Raw genomic sequence first — 18985 nt, 5'->3', positions numbered from 1 at the left:
TCTCAATTGTTACGCTTTTTTGTTTTTTTTTTTTTTGTTTTTAAACCTAGCGGCTAGAACCCCCTATTTGCTAATATTGTTCATTCATTCATCCTAACAAGATATCTTCTTCAAAAACAATCAAAATTATAAAACCATTATTTTTGTGTGTGAGAATTAAGAATTTAAGACCCTAACATGGACTTGTTTGGGCTTGCCTCTAGGGGCTTGGTGCAAATGCGGCTCGTAGAATCAAGAATGCAATATGTTTTACATCACATTAGTTACTTGAAGTAATGTAATTGAGGAGAAAAAGAGTTTGTGAATTTTACATGCTTGAAAATGTTTTATATGCTTGATTTTATTTTTAAATTTTCATTTGAATACGCTTTACATGTTATGTTTATGTATTTTAATTTTAGATAACAGTTTTTTTAAAACATTTATTTTAAAATTAAAGTTTATATATTTATTAATATATATTTTTTTAATTCTCTGACATTTTTTGGCTTTTTTTTTGTATTTTTGTGCCTTGCACTTTTAAAACACAGTCTTCATTGCATCCTCTGTCTAAACTCTGAACCAAAATTCTAGCAAACTGCAACTCGCCCCAAAGGCGATTTCTAAAGTCAAATCTTCTAAATTTGCCTATTGCATTCCCTATTGCTTTGAACGTCTATGTGCTCCAAGCATGCAATGAAATCCCATATACATCAATCCACATGAAGTCCACCTCTTTTGAGAGTTGTCCACCATTTGTCCAATCTTAGCACTAGAAACCTATTGACTTTTCTCACTCAAATACTTTCTCCATATCATTTTTCCTCCTGAAACTAAAAAGAAACAAACAAGCACCTAATCTTCTCACTCCAAATCCTCTTCCATGCCATTCCATCGATGCGATGCCTAACCCTCCACACCGCTGATGTTAGGGTTTGAATCAATAAACCTTTCTATCAAACACTGATGTAAAACTTCTAGCCTCTCCTTCAACTTCCCAACGTTCATCACCGAAGCTCCCCTGTTCTCCATACTCCTTAATCATCAACATTCCTCACTGTCATTCCTCTCCATCATTCTCAGTCTCTCTCTCTCTACAACCGTTTCCTTCCAGAGTTCCCCCTGAGATCTCACCATTAGCTCTCATTTGCCTTGCTAGTCTTGTTTCTTCAGCTTTATGCTGCTTTGTATTTCAGCTTGTTTATCTCCCAGTTATTAAAATTTTTAATTAGCAAGGATTTATCTCAGGCTGTAATCAGATTGGATTCAGTTACATCTGCATCCGATCCAATTATTAAACCTTTGGATCCAAACCCAATAATAGTTAAAAATTTTTATTTTTAACCAGACTTAAATTTTAATTGGATTGGATGGGGTTATATTAACATCTGATCTGATTATTAATTGGATGCAAGTTCTAAGTTCTAACATCCAAATCCGGGATAATCTCAGACTTTCAAAGTCCATTGACAGCCCTAGGCTTATCTTCTTTTCATGACTAACAAATGCATTTCTTGATTGTTACTAATAAACATAAAAATCATTCCAGAGTCATTTATAATAAAAAGGAAAAAAAAACTGTCAGGACAGGAAGGTGCAGAAGCCCTCAGTACTTTTAAGGATGAATCAGGCAATGTATTTAAGTCAAAAGAACTGATGTTTATCTATTCATTTATTTTTAAGAAAGTTGAAAGCAATGGCATGTTATGCATCAAGTGTAACAGCAAAAGGTCCACCAAGAATAAATGCAGGTCTTCTGACATACATTTTCTGATATAATTTATAGGGTTCATGAAATCATATAAGCAAACACATAGGCTGATATTATTGTTTGAAACCAACAATCACAGTGGGGAAATATATGCATTGTATAGTTGTTAATTTCACCAGTAGCAGTAAGGGCATTTTGTGGAAAAATGGTCAGACAAGAAATAGCACAGTTATTGAATGCCACCACCAGGATTTTAACAATAAACATTGATAAATTAAAACTAGTGCAGAATAACTAGAGAAGACACACTAAATTTCAATAATATATCTCAATTGTGAAATTCCATAGAAAGTACCAATTGATAATTATTGCTGGATCCTCATGGAACTTTTGAAACTGTAAAGTTGTCCCAAGAACAAAGTATGAACCACTAAATCAATCATTGCTGGATCATCATGGAACTTTTGAAACTGTGAAGTTGTCCCAAGAACCAAGTATGAGCCACTAAATCATGTTTATCAAGAATTGGAGATATTAGTCAGACATTCTCAAAACAGAGTATAATCATAGTAGGTGTGAAAGATACATTTAAAGCAAAAAGCAAAAGATTCCCATATAAGTGCAATTGGTTTGCTTATTATCCAAGTGACAATGTGACTTGTCATTGATGCTGTTTTCAACCAAACATGAGAAACCACATGCACAGCAATGCAACATTCAAGCTCCCAGACACCAAATAGTAGTGGAATTTTACACTTATCTCCTAGCAAATAAGCATAAACCCTAAATTCATGTTAACCAGGAGTTGTAGAATATCACATAGTTGGAAAAGCCCATGTCCAAAGTCATATAATCACAAAGGAACAGATGCAAAGACGAAGAGATTCTCATTCAAGTTGCCCGACTGACTTATCATCTATGTGACGATTGCCATTGTTGATACTGTTACCAACCAAATGATGAAGAAGTACACCTGCTGCCACGCTAACATTCAAACTCTCAACAGCCAAAAAGGACTGGAATTCTTCACCAGAGTATCTCTGGTCTATCTCTTCAGTTTTCTCATTAATATCAACTCTACCTGCAGATATATCCATGGGAATATTTCTGGGGATTTTAATTAGTTCAGTACAAGATCTCTCTACCAGAAGCCTCAACCCAGTGCCTTCGCTTCCCAGCACAAGAATTGTGGGTCTACCAGGCAATACCTCATTCAAAGGAACAGCCCTTGAAGAAACAGAGCCTCCAAGTACCCGCCATCCATTTTCAGCAGACAATGTCAAGAACTGCATCATATTCTTGCAAGACCGCAACTCCATCAATTCAAGTGAGCCAGCACTTGCTTTGCTTACTACTCCACTCAGTGGAGCTGAATTCTTTGCACACAACACCACCCCTGCAGCTCCAAAGAAATATGTGGAGCGAATAATGGCACCTAAATTTTGGGGGTCTGTAACCTCATCCAATGCAACCCAAAGAGGACCATTCTCCCCCTCATCGGGAACAGAATCCAGCTCCTTAATGCCTACCATCTCCAGTGGGGAAGCATCTAAGACCAAACCCTGATGTGGACGGTTATCCACAATCATGTTCAGATCATGTTTTGATATTTCTTTTTTGGTCAATCCTATTTTTTCAGCTATTCTCAGAATCTTCTCGACTCCTCTCTTGTCCTTTTTCTTCCTGTTATTGCCACTTAAATCCAAACCTTCTTGGACATACAGTGCATAAAATTCTCTCCTTCCTGCTGATAGCGCTGCTAAAACAGGACCCACTCCATATACTCCTTCGCCGGTCATCTTTGGTGTGATTGATGCAGTAGCCTCTTTCCATGTCTTTTTACCCCAACTTTCCTGTTTGTTCCACCTACGAACCTTAGGGTCTTCATATTCAGCATCTATATCAGTAATTCTCTTGTACCTACTTTTAATTTTATCCCATCTTGGATCATTAACAATATCAGCATCTTCCTCTCCTGCTTCCTCATCTTCATTCCTTTCCATAGAACTACTTCCACGGTTTCCCATCATGCCCGCCGTTCTACTTTTACTATCCCAACTCATAAGAGTAGTCTTTCCACCATTTTTCAATAAAAAGTTGTTCGCTGATTCTTCCCATGAAGAGCGATTACTTTTCCCCGTCAGCACTTTCTCTGACCTTTGAGCTTCCTTATTCTTGTAAGCTGCTATCCAAGGAAGGGTTTTCCTAGCTCTTAGTTCGTTGTTACCTTCCAGGGCATCCCGAGAAGACCTGCTTGAGAAATTTCTGTTACTTATTGAACTGACATTTTTCAAAGCGTTGTTTGGATGAAACCCATTTGAAAAACATCTGGGTCTAACTTTTCGGCTCTGTTCTGGAGTTTCCTGACCAAACAGCGTCAAGGAATCTTTGGGTTTTCTCGCTACATGGAGGGTTTCGAGGGTTTTCTGACTAACCCCATTTGAGAGACTTCCTAATCCTACTCCTCTGAGCCCTTCTAAGGACTTTGCATTGAACCCGTCGGAGAAAAATTGAGCCTTGGGGCTATAAGAAGGTATAAAGCACTTGGGTGGCAGAGAGACCCTAAATACAGACGGAAATGCCTGGCTCTTTGTGAAACTACAGTACATTATCACAACTAAAAGATGGACCTTATAGTTCTTCCCACCAAGAGATTACACAAACTTGAAACAAGGCCTAAGATAGGATAAATGGAAGACCTTATAGTTCTCCAGCTTTCCCACCAAATAAACGACACGAGAAATGGAGACAATCTCCGTCGCTCACTCATCACTCCGCCTCACGGGAAGAAGAATTTAAGAGGAGACCATCATTTAAAATGACGAAAATACCCTTAATAGCCGCATTTAGTCGATTTAACTTTGGCTGCCGGAGGCCAACAACGTATGCTGTTGAGAACGTTTTTAGGATGGACACGTTCACCAATTTACGCCCATATCTATGTTGTTTATGATTAAAAAGTAGGATGCAATTACTAATTTACCGATTCTACGATAACGTGGCAATACTCTGTTGATCCAACAGCCAAAGTTTTTCCCTAGGCAATAGTGATTTTTTCCCAAGTGTACAATATAAAGGATACATTGGTCATTTCGCGAAAGTCTATCTTTCGAGAAAGAGAAGAAATTCCACCTTTCCAAACCAGGGGCTTCCCGTTGTTATTCCGCAGCACCTTTCCGTTCCTTACAATTCCCAATATCCTCCGGTTCTCTTCTCGCCCAGGACTAGGGTTCTCTGTTCTCCTTCCAACGAATAAATATCGAGAGAACCTAAAAGTTTTTTGCTTGTTATCCCGATCCGATGGGAACCCCGGAGACATCTAGAGAGCCTTGCCCGGACCGAATCCTGGACGACATCGGCGGTGCTTTCGGCATGGGCGGTGTCGGCGGCTCGGCCTTCCATTTCTTGAAAGGCATCTATAACTCTCCAAAAGGCGAGCGCGTAGTTGGTGGTTCTCAAGCGGTTCGCATGAACGCTCCCCGTGTCGGCGGCAGTTTCGCCGTCTGGGGTGGTCTCTTCTCCGTCTTTGACTGCTCAATGGTCTATATCCGCCAGAAAGAAGACCCGTGGAACTCGATCTTCGCCGGTGCCGCCACTGGTGGGTTCCTCCAGATGCGTCAGGGTTTGGGTGCGGCTTCGAGGTCGGCGTTGTTCGGCGGGGTATTGCTTGCTTTGATCGAAGGCGCTGGGATCATGCTTAATAAGGTCCTCAGTGCTCCTCAGAATTTTCCTCCAATGATAGAGGATCCATTGCCGAATATGGCTGGTGCCCCTGGATATCCAACGGTGCAGTTGCCGAGTGTCCCGGCGTCGCTAAATACTTCATCTGAGGGGTCCTCCTCCTCTTCTTCTTCTTCTTGGTTTGGGGGGTTATTCGGTGGTAGTAACAAGCAGGAGAAGGGGCCTAGCAGTGGTGGTGGAAGCAAGACGGAGGTCTTGGAAAGTTTTGATACGCCGAGCACACCCATTCCATCCTTTGAGTACAAGTGAGACTGATCATGGGGATTCTTTAGTGGTAAGAGAGATTTTGTTGTTTGTTTTTTTGAGTTATGATTTTGAGCTGGCGCTCTTGTTAGCGTGAATTTTTATAGTAAGAGTTGTAAAGAAGGCATGGTATAGTTCATCATTTGTGCTACTAACTGCGTTACTGTTACTTGGTTCCTTATGAAAGTGGGCACAATAAAAATCAACTCTTTTTTTCTTGTGTTTTTCTTTAGATTGATTGATAATGGTTCTTGTTTGGAGCTGTGGATCATATGTTAAGAACTTGAGGAAAGGTAATTAATTGTTATTTGTTAAGAGTAATTAAAATTAGGGATGTAAGATGAGAAGATCAAAGAACAGGAAGCTTTTGAACATGCAAGGTCAAGAAATGTTTGTCATCTCCATGAGGTGGGATGTCTTTACCCTACCCTGTCCGAGGGATGCAGTCACAAAACCGAGCCTGCTTGGGTTGGAATGATCACTTTGGATTAAAGTGGTTAGAGTGGGTTTGGATTGTGTTGGAAGATGGACATGCTTGGCTAAATGGAACGTTTATTGATTGGAGTTGGCCTATTTGAATCCTTTGTAAGATTATAATATTAAATGAAGGCTGGGAGCTGGGTACATGAATGGATTGGGTCAAGAGTTGATGTGTTAGAGATTTGTCTTCCCCAAGGGATCACCGCGATGGGAAGATATGGCTTTTTGAAGATCTTGTAATGTTCATACATGTAAAAGGGATGTGGGAATGGCGATTACTTCTAGAGGGTAGTACATTGGTCTGGTCAAACTGGTATATGTCCTTGATGGTAGCAACAAGTTTGTAAGAAATTTAGAACGTTAAGAGTTTCAGAAGAGTTTTTATGTTATAAAACCATCACTAGATAATTACTTAATTTATTATTGTTATGTTATTGGTGTTTCTTCCTTGGAAAACGAAGAAACAGATTTTGTAAGTGGCACATTTAATATTTTTTGAGAAGGTAAATGGTATGTATTGTATTATGTGAGTGTATTGCGTCTGGGGACACAGGTGACAGGACTCCTGCATTGGGCATGGGTCCCCCCCAATCCACTGAACTCATGTTTTGAGGAATTGACTAGGTAGCATCGATTTTCCATCCAACGATGCTTCAAATATATGGAAAAAACTAGCTTCAAAGTTAAAACATAATTATGGGCTTGCAATTAATTTGAATAAATTGTATGATTCTTATGGCAAGGGGTAAGGAAATATTAAAAGCATATTCATCTTTTGATATTTTTCATTGTGCTCTATATGTTTGACTATTAATGATCTTTAGATTAGTTTGATGCAAGAATAGATGCCAGTACATGGATAGATGAATGTAACAGGTTGGAAGGATTCCAGGGTCTTGAGCCTTTCATAATTGTGCGACACTTAAAGGACCTCATTTTTTCCTGCAGAAATCCTCTTTATTGATTGTCTTTCTAATATTTTATATATGCCAATTTGTTCATTAACTACTTCTTAGCTATCTCGTTTTAGGTTCAACTGTCCTGTAGAAATTCCTTGGAAATGCTGTTGAACAAAGAAAACGCAATAAGCATGTTTGCAATACCCATTAAAAATACCAATATTAGGAACACATTTTACAAAAAAAAAAAAATTATTAGGACACGCTTTTCCCGAATAAATTTTGCATATACTGCCCATCTCTTAAAGAATTCCACATTTTCCACCTTCACTCCCTCCAACTTCTGTTGACATTCATTAATGATAGTTAGTATTGAATTTTCTCTAAAGGAACTGGATTGAAACCCACTCCAGCTTGTAACTATATTGCGCGGGCAAAAGGGCATGCCACAAATAGATGGTATTCCATTTCCTCCATTCCACACACCTCACATTCTTTCTCCTTCCTTGGTTTCCTTCTCCATAAGTTATCTTTGGTTAGTAATCCCCACCCATACACAATTTTCATAGGAACAAATATTATTCTAATGTTTACATTAATCTTCCAAATCTCTCTCCATACATCAGCAAAAGGCGAGCTCTGTCCCTGACTCCCTGTCCCCTTGAGCTTTTATAAGCTGATTCCTTTTTGTATTGTCCCCCTACTTCTTGCTTCCACATTAGTTGGTCACTATTTTGCACTTGACTAGGTAACACACTTAGGATTGCTTCACTTTCTTCCCCTTCAAACCATTTATCCACCAACTCTCTATTCCAAAGGCCTTGGTCTGTTAACAAGTCTTTCGCTTTTATTCTTGGCTTTTGTAGTTTCTCCTCTGCTTTCCCTTTGGTTATGCCGTATGCCTTCTCTTTGGGTATGCTGTATGCCTTCTCTTTGGGTATGCCGTATGCCATCTAGTAACAATGGTACCCATGGCTCTTCAAATAGCCATGTATCTTTGATCTTCCCCATCTCCTATCTTCCAAATGAGGTTATCTTTCAGCTTCTCCTTAACTTTCAAGATATGCCTCCACCATAGAGAGTGATTTGAGGCCAGTTTGGCGTCATACCACATTGCGTTCTACAAATGTTTTGCCTGTATGGCTCAGGTCCACAGCGCTTCCTTCTCATTCATTAATCTCCAAAACTGTTTAAATAGTAAGGCTTGATTCCATTCCTTCATAGACTTCAGTCCTAAACCAGCCTCTTCCTCAAGGACGGGTTTTTTGGGTAAAAGACCTGTGGTCATTTGTTAAACAGGCAGCACTTGGGCTACTGCTTGCACCAAGGTCGTTCGGGCCTCTTGTGACAGCAATCTTGCTTGCCACGCTTCCACCCGACTTTGAATTCTTCAGAGGATTTCCTTGTATGCTTCTATTCTTTTCTTCCCCACCACGGTCTTTCTCCCAAATACTTATCATTAAAACTCATCTAATTGAGACTTATAAAAGCCCGCATTGCTCTCTGTTGCCTCCTTGGAACGTTGTTATTAAACAATATTACTGATTTTTGATAGTTAATAAACTGTCCGGACACCGCGGCAAATTGTTTTAAAACTGTTTTGAGCCTCTTCAGTTGGTTCATCATCTGCAAATAACAAGTGAGATATGGGTGGTGCTCTACGTGCAATTTTCACTCCTTGGCTTTTTTTTTTTTCTTTTTTTTTTTTGTTGCTTCTCATCCAACCTGCAGTCCAATAATAAATAAGTATGGTGATATTGGATTACCTTGGTGTAGGCCTCACTTTGTAGTAAACCCTTCTGTCTTGCCATTAACAATTAAGAAGGAGCTTGTCGTGAGACAGTGCTGTATCAGCTCCTGCATGCAATTTTCACACCTTGGCTTTTTTTTTCTTTTTTTTTTGTTGCTTCTCATCCAACCTGCAGTCCAATAATAAATAAGTATGGTGATATTGGATTATCTTGGTGTAGGCCTCACTTTATAGTAAACCCTTCTGTCTTGCCATTAACAATTAAGAAGGAGCTTGTCGTGAGACAGTGCTGTATCAGCTCCTGCATGCAATTTTCACTCCTTGGCTTTTTTTTTTCTTTTTTTTTTTTTTTGTTGCTTCTCATCCAACCTGCAGTCCAATAATAAATAAGTATGGTGATATTGGATTACCTTGGTGTAGGCCTCACTTTGTAGTAAACCCTTCTGTCTTGCCATTAACAATTAAGAAGGAGCTTGTCGTGAGACAGTGCTGTATCAGCTCCTGCAAGTTGGATGAGAAGCCCATCTGCTCCATTATTTCAGTAAATACCCCCATCCCATTCAATCATATGCCTTAGACATGTCCTGTTTAATAGCTAACCAGCCCTACTCCCTCTTCTGTTGCCTCATTGTGTGAATGACTTCACCGGCTAGGATTGCATTATCTGCTATCAAGCGTCCCTTAATAAAGCCTGCTTGATTAGGGGAAATGATGTTTATGTTAAGACCTTACACAAGGAAAATGGCCTAAGTTGATCTGTTCTCTCTACTTCCTTTTTTTGGGGTATGAGCATAGCATTTGCAATTACATCATATTTTTCTATTGACAAGACCCCCCCCCCCCCTCAACTAGTGCTATGCATCTTTATTCTTTTTAATATAAAAGATTTTGATTAAAAATAAAGAAAAATGACATCCTCTTCCTTCTTCTTCCTCTTTATCCCCCTCTTAAGGAGGTTTATGCCTCTTATGTTCTGAGTTACACCTCATGCCTCTAGGTAGTAGAATGCCTTGTGTCATGCTTACACGTTTTAAAACATTGTTCTGTATTGTTTCATTTCCTGCACTGCTTGACCATCATATGAAAAAATCCGGTGTTGCGGTCTCCATCTTTCATCAACAGTTGGCATGACTTCATCCGCGTCTGCTCCTCACGTCTCAGCCACTCTTCCGTCTGTTGCTCTGTTTGCTTCTGCTCTTCGGTACACTGTTGACTTTGTGGTTGCTGAAGCTGCCTCTCCAGTTGCATCTGCAAGTTTTGATTCCTCCGTGTAGTGACCGAAAAGAGTCTTTATTCCACCTCTTCAGGTTGTCTTTCTCTTTCAGCTTCCGAAGTTTAGAAACCACCACATAGGCTGCATGACCATTCAAAAAAAAAAAAAAGACCATTCATGTTAGCTTTCCAATTTTGTTAAATAATATGTTCATTATCTTCCTTTTCCGCCCACAAGTGTTGAAAGAGAAATGATTATTTTTTAATTATTTTCTTGTAGGTGAAACAGGTGGTCTGAACCTGCAACTGAAAGGTGCCACACTTTTGTTTCTTTGAATAACTCCCACCATTCCCCATTGCCCCACGCCTTATTTAATCACTCTTGACATGCCCCACCCAGTTTGTTTATTGGACCAAGTAAATTTTGGTCCTATAAATCCTAAGTCCATTAAGCCTCTTCCCATCATGAAATCATGTAGATTTTTGGAAGTTTTTGAGCTATTGCTTTGACTGTACCCCTCGTACTCTTCCCACCCTACCAGGTCATTAAAAACCCCCATTTTTAGCCACGGTAGGTTTCTATTATTACCTGGTAACCTAAGGTTTTCCCAAAACGCCTTCCTATTTTTCTTAGCAGCTGATCCACGGCACGGTAGGTTCCTGTTATTCTAGTTCTGTTCTTTTTTTTTTTTTTCCTTGTAAAATTTAATAAGATGATTGGATCTATTTCCAAAGACGGTGATGGTTACATCTTTTTTAGAACAAGTCTTGTGGTTAATGCGTTTTATGTACTTGTGACAGAGAGCAATACTTTTGAATGTGATGTGATGGATACCATATTTCTTTCCCATTCCTTCAATGCCACGAAGGAATGAACCACAAGGCCATTTGTTGTTTGTCGACCCTGGCCAGCAAACGCTGTTATATAGTTCTGTCCTTTTGTTGGCTCCCACAACAAGACCTCAAATGTTTGCCTAATGCTATTACTGCTTATATGCAGAGGAAAACTAGCACTAATTACAGCGAGATTGACATTTACCCTTGAGTGCAAATACAAATACGTTAAATGCAAAATCTAGGTGCACGAATCCTGTTTCAGCATTCAATTCGATCAAGAGACATATATTCTATTCAAATCCTTATTACTTGTTTCAAGATTCAACTACTGTCAATGTTGCCTTACAACCTTCCTTAAGCGCTCATATAACAACTCCTGCTTGCATCAAATCATTTCTTAGTGGTCCAATGGCTAATTGTCTATTTATTGGTAGCACATATCTTCTTTTTTTCTCTTATCAGGGCTACTCCTGGATTATCGATAATACACTTTGTTTATGCACAGTATACGCTGAAGGTGAAAAATCTGTCCATCTTCAATGTCTTTTGAGATGTTTCTATTTTCGAAAATGTTCCTCCTTTCTTTCTATGTTGGTGTTTGATACCATGGCGAGTTGAAGTTCAATGTTTGTATTTGATTTTTATCATTGGAAACTGTGAGTATAGTGTTTTATATATAGTTTTGCACTCAACTTTTTTTGGTTAAGATTTTGCACATAACTCAATGCGCAATAGTTTATTATGGTTTTTAGTGTTAGGCACTACCAAAGTGAAAACTGAAAACTGAAAACGCCCCTATTGAAAAACAATGACAAAAACATGTTTCCCATCCACATGCGCATAACCCAAAAGTAGGGGGTGGTACGAATGTTTGAATTTTGGATCTACCACTCTACCAGCCAAATATGATTCCAGTAGTGTGCTTAGATGACATTTAAATAGAAATGCAAGAGGCTACTACGATCACAAACACCACTACGAGTCCAGCGAATCACAATGCATGGAAGTCTTAAAATGGCTACACAACGTTAACGGTCACAAACACCACCTATGTGATCCAGTAGTTGCCTCTTAGGCTCAGTTAGGACGGACTACAAATACAAAAATGTAGTGCAAAATCTTATATTTTGTATTATTTAAGTTTTATTTTAAGGTTTCTCCCAATACAAAGTGTTTATTTACTATTCCGCTGATGTGGTGTTTAATGGTGCATAATGGTGTTTAGCTTGTCAATAAACACTAGAAAAACGTTTATCAACCACTTTTTCTTGCAAATAAATGAAGTACAACAGTTTATTTTATGACATCCATGGGTTGTTTAACCGGTGGTAGCAAAGGGTGTCCTTCCACACACAAAATACGGAACTGGCTTTGATGAAAGAGTACAACTCAGATCTGGTTTGTTGGTGATCGGATATCATTCACACCCCTACCTTGAGATCACATGGGTGCCCCACAGCACATCCTAACCATGTATTGGGAATCTCCCAAAGATTAGTATGAGAGATGGTCTCAATGCATGCTGAGATATGCATGTGGGGTGCCCATTCTGTGGGGCGTTGATGTGATTTCCTTCGAGTAAACATGGGCGTCCCACACGGCACACCCCACAGCACATCCCAAGTCTCAATCATGTATTGGGAGCATCTCCCAGTGGTAAGTAGGGAAAATGTTCTCAATGCATGCTGAGATGTGTAGGTGGGGTGCCTATCCTGTGGGACACTGATGTGGTCTCCCCTAGAATTGACACATGGGCACCCCACAGAGCATGCTCTACAGCCCATCCCAATTGTGTATTGGGAACATCTCCTAATGATAAACAGGGAAATGTTGTCAACACATGCTGAGATGTGCATGTGGGGCACCCATCCTGTGATTGTATAAATTTATTCAGAATTCTTGTTAAAAAAAGGGTTCTACTATGATATGGAAAAGATATGATATCTCCCACCAAAATTTATGGGTGGGTTTTAATTGGTGAAAACTCTTCTGATAGATACCATGTCTTTCCCGTATCATGGATTTTAAAGAAAGAAATGTTCAATTAATTAGGCTAATTTCCCTTAACAGTTCTCTAATAAACCTCACCCAGTGACTATGTATCATTGTATCTAATTATTCAGCAGTGAACAAACTAAGAAGAATTAAGAAACCTCCTCTACTAGTTGGGTGTGGATCAGCTACCCATAAATTCTTCCCTGGTCCCAACAAGCCACTGTGGTCGCATATTGGAAACATCTCCTTTGTCGTTCATGATGAGATATAACCAACCGCTGCAATGGTTACATGGGACACTTTCCGGACTCCCCACAGTACACCACGGGCATGCATTTAGAGATTAATAAATGCATCCCTTGATTCAGATTTATGAGGAAATATTCCTAAAACAAGGTGGGGTAGTGCCTTGTGGATAGAGATATGTGGGTGAGAGATCCAGAGTGCTACCAGTCGATCGCAGACATCATTAATAACGGCAACAGCTCTCTAGCAATCTTACATTAATCAACCAACTTTGGAAGTGGACCAAGTGATGGCCTCTACACTTTACCAGCGATAGAACACGGAAAAGTACATACCAAAATAGTTGGCGGTCTAGTCGTAGGACGTAAAGTGATGGCTGGGTCTGGGTCTGGGTCTGGGTCTGGGAAACATGGAGAGAGAGAGAAGAGAGAAACAGATAAAATGAATATACTATATCTAGCCTGTAGAACCGGATGTCGTGGTAGTTCAGTTAACAACTTCTACGTGTTGCATGCTTAAAACAAAACGCATAGATGTAGATGTAGTTCAGTTAACAACTTCTAACAATCCTGCATAGAGATCTAGAGAGAGAGAGAGAGGTAAATGCCAGCCGGCCACGTGGTGCCAAGTTTATTGTGTTTCCTATAAAAGAGCTTCTTCTCCATTTCTGTCTCTCAGTACTGACTGTATCTTCATTAGAGAAGGAAGAGCGAGAGACAAGTATGAAACGTGAAGCTTCTCTTGGGGTGGATGAGAGTGGAGATGCCTCCGGAGTGGTTTCTCAATCACGCTTTGATGGATGCACCCGAGATGTTAGAAAGGACGATGATGGGAGGCCCTGCAGAACTGGTTCTCTCTCTCTCTCTCTCTCTCTCTCTCTCTCTCTCGTTATTAATCTGTATCATAGAATTATTTCATTCTGCACCTGCATCTCATTTAATTTCCATCATCTTCGGATCTATTTGAAATACACCATCATAAGCCACAATACGTAAATAATGGCCCCCACTCAACAACCTGGAGCTCTGGTTTCACATGTAAAGATCATTTCTGTGTACAGATTTGATCTGCATGTGGTGTCATTCATGGGCTCTCTACGGTGTGGTCTCTCCTCCGTGGATATGTTGGAGTGTATCACTCATGCATGGGAAAGACAACGGAAAATTGGCTTTGAGGACGCGAGTCCGGATTTGTTGGAGTGTAGTTGGACCAGGCTCCGATTGGGTAGCTTGAAAATAAGAAACTCAATATTTCAAACCCAGGCCCAGCCTGTGGACTGAAAATCCAAGTCCTGTCTCAGGCTGGGATCATCCAAGTTGGGATTAGCTGCACTTGATGGCTGTATAACCAATAATAACGCCCCCATATCAACCACTCCGCTCTCATTTATCAATTCTCAATTCTCAATTCTCATGCATGACTAACGTGGTGCTTTGTGTGGAAGTAAAAAAAAAAGGAACAAATAAAGAAATCCACCTCAATTTATATGGAGCTGTACCCAACAATAACAGCAATCAACAGAAAACACAATAGATGTCTAAAAGCCATTTTAAAAAGTAATAGCGCAAAGGTTGAATAGGAAGAGAATTTAGTAAGAAGAACTTGCTATAAAATAAAAATTTTTGCAAAGGTTTTGGTTCTATTCATATCATCTGTTTGAAAAAGTGATTTGTTACAAATTGAAGGGTTAAAAGAGTTACGGACAGACCAAAAAAAGACTTATTAAATGAAAGTAATAAGAAATGATTAAGCGCCTATACTCATATAGATACGATAGGACAAGGCTTAAATGATGATGATGATTTTTGTGTAGACTCTATAGTTGTGAACATAAATATAAATTTAGAAAAGCCCATATCAGAAATTTTTATTGAATTTATTTATCTATTTCCTCTATAATACATGTATGACATTTGTTATAATCACGACTCATAGCTCATCTACCTAATTAATTAAGTCGGGTTCTTGGATTGTAGAAGAGTAAAACAATCTCATTACTAATTTAGATCAAATAACAGGTACTGTATGGACAGCTACTGCACATATAATAACGGCAGTCATAGGTTCTGGTGTCCTCTCATTGGCTTGGGCTGTTGCGCAGCTTGGATGGATTGCCGGGCCGGCAACCCTTATCGTCTTCTCCTTGATTACATTGTACACCTCCTATCTCTTGGCAGATTGTTACAGGTCTCCAGATCCAGTCTTGGGGAAGAGAAATTACACTTATATGGAATCTGTGAGAAGCAATTTAGGTATGTAATCGTGTAATTAATTTGTAATGCTGCACAGTCACTACTGATCACACTACTTACTAGAATTGAACCAGTATCACTACCAACATTGCATTGCCAGTTGCCACCAACCATCTTCCTCACATCTGGTCTGGGCAATAGAAAAGAAAAAGAGTAGAAAGGAGATGATTCCCATTTCCACTATCCTATTCTTACTACTATCTGAATTGACGATTTACTGTCAGGTGGAACAATGCACTTGATTTGTGGAATTGTACAATATGTCTACCTTGTTGGCACTGCAATCGGCTACACAATCACTGGATCAATAAGCATTGCGTAAGCTTCCCTCTCAACTTACTCTTGAATAGAACAAAGGGAATTAATAACAAAAGCTTATTAGGAAATGAGATACAATGGCTCTCTCCCTCTCCCTGTGTTGTGCATAAGAATTACAATAGTTGATTTAATCCAAAAGCTTAAACCATGCATTAGGTTGTGGGGAAATTCTGAATAAGCCATGCACATTGAACATGCATGTTGTATCGGCGGTATGTTTTATATTGCTTACACTAAAAGAGCTAATGGTGTGCATTTTTCATTGTAATCAGGGCCATATACAAGTCCAATTGTTTCCACAAAAGAGGTCACGACGCTCCGTGCTTGATCTCCACTGATCCGTTCTTGATCACATTCGGGATCGTTCAGATAATTCTGTCCCAGATTCCAAACTTTCACAAGCTGTCATGGCTCTCGACACTTGCAGCAGTTATGTCTTTTGGCTACGCAGCAATTGGAATTGCACTTAGCATGGTGAAGGTCATCTCAGGTCAGCCCCTCGTGCATCCTCACAATTCCATGGTTACAAGCATATATGTATATGTATATATACATACATATAATTAATTCATGACTTCTTAACTGCATTGCCATAAAACCTCAATACATGAACAAGTTCCTCTAATTTTGATTAAGAGTGGAGGACTTGTATTAATTGACATATACACCAATTGCAGTAGATATATATATGCTTTTTTTACTTGAATAATAACAATTATAATTGTTGGGGATTTGAACAGGAAAAATAGGGAAATCCTCTCTGACGGGAGTGGAAATTGGGGTGGATGTAAGTGAAGCTCAGAAAGTATGGAGGATATTCAAAGCACTTGGAGACATAGCATTTGCTTACGTATACTCAGTCATTCTGCTGGAGATCCAAGTAAGATAAATTTGTGATAAACATCGATCGATCCTTAAAAGGGAGGGGGCACTGTAGGTTTATGTTGGCCGGTTTGAAGTTTGAACAGCTAGGCCTAGGCCAATATTCAATTTGGCTTTACCTGAAGTGAAGTCGCCCCAATAAGCTATATACGCAATAATGAATGAACAAAGTGGTCATTAATTTTTCATCAATATATCGTAGTAGATATGGTTGATCTGCAGTAGTACGTAGCATATATATATATATTACTGGTACTGAGTAAATTGAATGTGATTATTAATTGTGTTCTCCCAGGACACGCTGAGATCTACTCCAGCAGAGAACAAGGTGATGAAGAAGGCTACCATGATAAGCGTGTCGATAACAACTGTGTTTTACATGCTGTGTGGTTGCATGGGCTACGCTGCTTTCGGGAACGATGCACCAGGGAATATGTTAACAGGCTTCGGATTCTACGAGCCCTACTGGTTGATTGACCTAGCAAATATGTTCATCGTGGTGCACCTAGTGGGTGCATTTCAGGTTCTTAATTACTTTCAACTTTCATCTCGTAGTACGTAGTAGCTAGGTAGCAGTGAACATGCATTATATTAGTAACAGAAAACTTGGATAATTTATTTTAAGTTAACAGGTTATGGATATATAGATGTCTGTGGAGCAGGTGTTTGGGCAGCCATTTTTCGCGGCAGTTGAAGCATGGGCCGGCAGGCGGTGGCCGAATTCCAAGTTGATAACTGGAGAGTACCAAGTATCGAGGAAATACATGCGCTATAGCATGAATATGTTCCGGCTAATCTGGAGGAGTTTATTTGTGATAGTGGTGACGGTGGTTGCCATGTTGATGCCCTTCTTCAATGAGATTGTTGGACTCCTAGGAGCCATAGGGTACTGGCCGCTGTCTGTCTACTTCCCTGTGGAGATGTACATTTCTCAAAAGAAGATTGCAAGATTTACGTCCCTGTGGGTAGCGCTCCAGCTACTCAACCTTGGCTGCCTGCTTATTACCCTGGCCGCAATCTGTGGCTCCATCCAAGGGATTATTGAGGACCTCCGTGTTTATAAGCCCTTCAACTCCAAACAATAGCACAACCACGCACCTTCTGGCTTCTTCAGGCACTAGCTTTTTTTTATTTATTGTCATTTGTCTCTGTGTGTAGGAGATTATTTAATTAGGGTGCTATCTAGCTAGTTTTTGTTTTTCATTTTCCACACTAGTTTTGTCTGCTGACGCTTTTTTTTTTTTTTTTCAAGTTCTAAGTGCTCCATTGCCTCCATCCCTTAGGTATGGTTAATTTGGTTTATGGCCTTATGGGGGACCGGAGGGGACAATTTAGGTTATTAGTAGCACTGAGGATTTCAGTTTTGGCAAGGTTATCCAATTTGGTGGAGGACTGACTAGTGGGCCGGGTGCTTTTATTTGAAGAACCAAATGCCATTCAGATTAGCTTCCATCCATATATGCTTCTTCATCAAAACTTCCGCGCGCAGACTCTACAACCTACAATCAATTCTTTTGCACATTCACACCATTTTTCAGTATTCACCTGCCCAATCTTGTATTCTTGTGAGTAATGAGGCCTCCTGGTATGGTCAAGAGAGTCGACGTTGGGATTTAACAAATTTAGTAATAATTTTATTTTATTTTTTATGATGATGATGATGAATAGGAATATAATTACTATTGGCAAGTAGAAAACAGAAAGAAAGAGATACATATAAAGCACACAAACAACAAATAGATATTTACATGGTTTGCTTGGCTTATAGCTTACCACGAAAATCCACCATGAGTTCACAGGCTCTCACCAAAACACTGACTGGTTTCCAATACACCCAAAGTTCAAATTCTTGCCCTCTTACTTGACCTCCACGATATAAGATGTATTCATTTGTAACATACAAAGGCTATTTATAATTATAACGAGAAACCCACCCTAAACTGGGTTGGCCCTTTCAAACTGCTAAGAACTGGATCTCGCCAGTCCCAGAGATCTCACTGCGAATATAATTCAAACTCGTGAAATCGTGATACTAAACTACTACAGTCTGCAAGATCATCCCAATACGATCTGTGATTATAACCTACTACGTGACCAATTGACATGCTATTCTACCTAATGGTACATAGGTTCCCTTCATAAATAACTTAAATATTAATTTCCATATCCAAACTAGATATTTGCTCTCATCTATCCATCTTCCCGTTCTACTTGGGATTAAACATGTCTGCATAGCAATCCAATAACCCAACTTGATAAATTAGCAAGAATATTTTTGGCTGTTTCTTCCTAATAAGTCCTGAAAGTTTAGAAGAGAAATATTTCACGCAGAACCGCAAAGCTGAGAAACTTGAATCACTACTCACTAGTAGTTTTCTATTCTAAAAAAAGAAAAAGAAAAAAAAAAAACGAATCATGTATATGAATTTATATTTCAGCT

General features: G+C 39.4%; 2 protein-coding genes and 1 pseudogene across 4 annotated transcripts; 2 read left to right on the top strand and 1 right to left on the bottom strand.

Annotated features, from left to right (window-relative positions):
• Nucleotides 1-2235: 2235 nt before the first annotated feature.
• LOC104592046 (tRNA/rRNA methyltransferase (SpoU) family protein) lies at nucleotides 2236-4455 on the bottom strand. Its single transcript, XM_010251187.3, has one exon. The coding sequence runs from the start codon at nucleotides 4297-4299 to the stop codon at nucleotides 2578-2580; it is 1722 nt and encodes a 573-aa protein (XP_010249489.1). The 5' UTR covers nucleotides 4300-4455; the 3' UTR covers nucleotides 2236-2577.
• A 394-nt stretch (nucleotides 4456-4849) lies between these two features.
• Nucleotides 4850-10434, top strand: LOC104592045 (mitochondrial import inner membrane translocase subunit TIM17-2 pseudogene; annotated as a pseudogene). 2 transcript variants are annotated; one of them, XR_016079536.1, is made up of 2 exons: nucleotides 4850-5705; nucleotides 10296-10434. The product of XR_016079536.1 is annotated as a mitochondrial import inner membrane translocase subunit TIM17-2 pseudogene, transcript variant X1 (transcript). The 2 variants fall into 2 exon arrangements; XR_016079537.1 differs by lacking the exon at nucleotides 10296-10434 and adding an exon at nucleotides 5908-6037.
• A 3354-nt stretch (nucleotides 10435-13788) lies between these two features.
• On the top strand, nucleotides 13789-18210 carry LOC104592585 (amino acid permease 4-like). The gene is made up of 7 exons (XM_010252032.2): nucleotides 13789-13942; nucleotides 15112-15345; nucleotides 15570-15663; nucleotides 15936-16153; nucleotides 16404-16543; nucleotides 16841-17068; nucleotides 17208-18210. The coding sequence occupies exons 1-7, from the start codon at nucleotides 13816-13818 to the stop codon at nucleotides 17628-17630; spliced, it is 1464 nt and encodes a 487-aa protein (XP_010250334.2). The 5' UTR covers nucleotides 13789-13815; the 3' UTR covers nucleotides 17631-18210.
• Nucleotides 18211-18985: the final 775 nt, after the last annotated feature.

Source organism: Nelumbo nucifera, chromosome 8, assembly GCF_055504915.1.
Source record: "Nelumbo nucifera cultivar China Antique chromosome 8, China Antique-T2T, whole genome shotgun sequence".
Classification (NCBI taxonomy): domain Eukaryota; kingdom Viridiplantae; phylum Streptophyta; class Magnoliopsida; order Proteales; family Nelumbonaceae; genus Nelumbo; species Nelumbo nucifera.
This window is presented reverse-complemented; position numbering and strand designations above follow the sequence as displayed.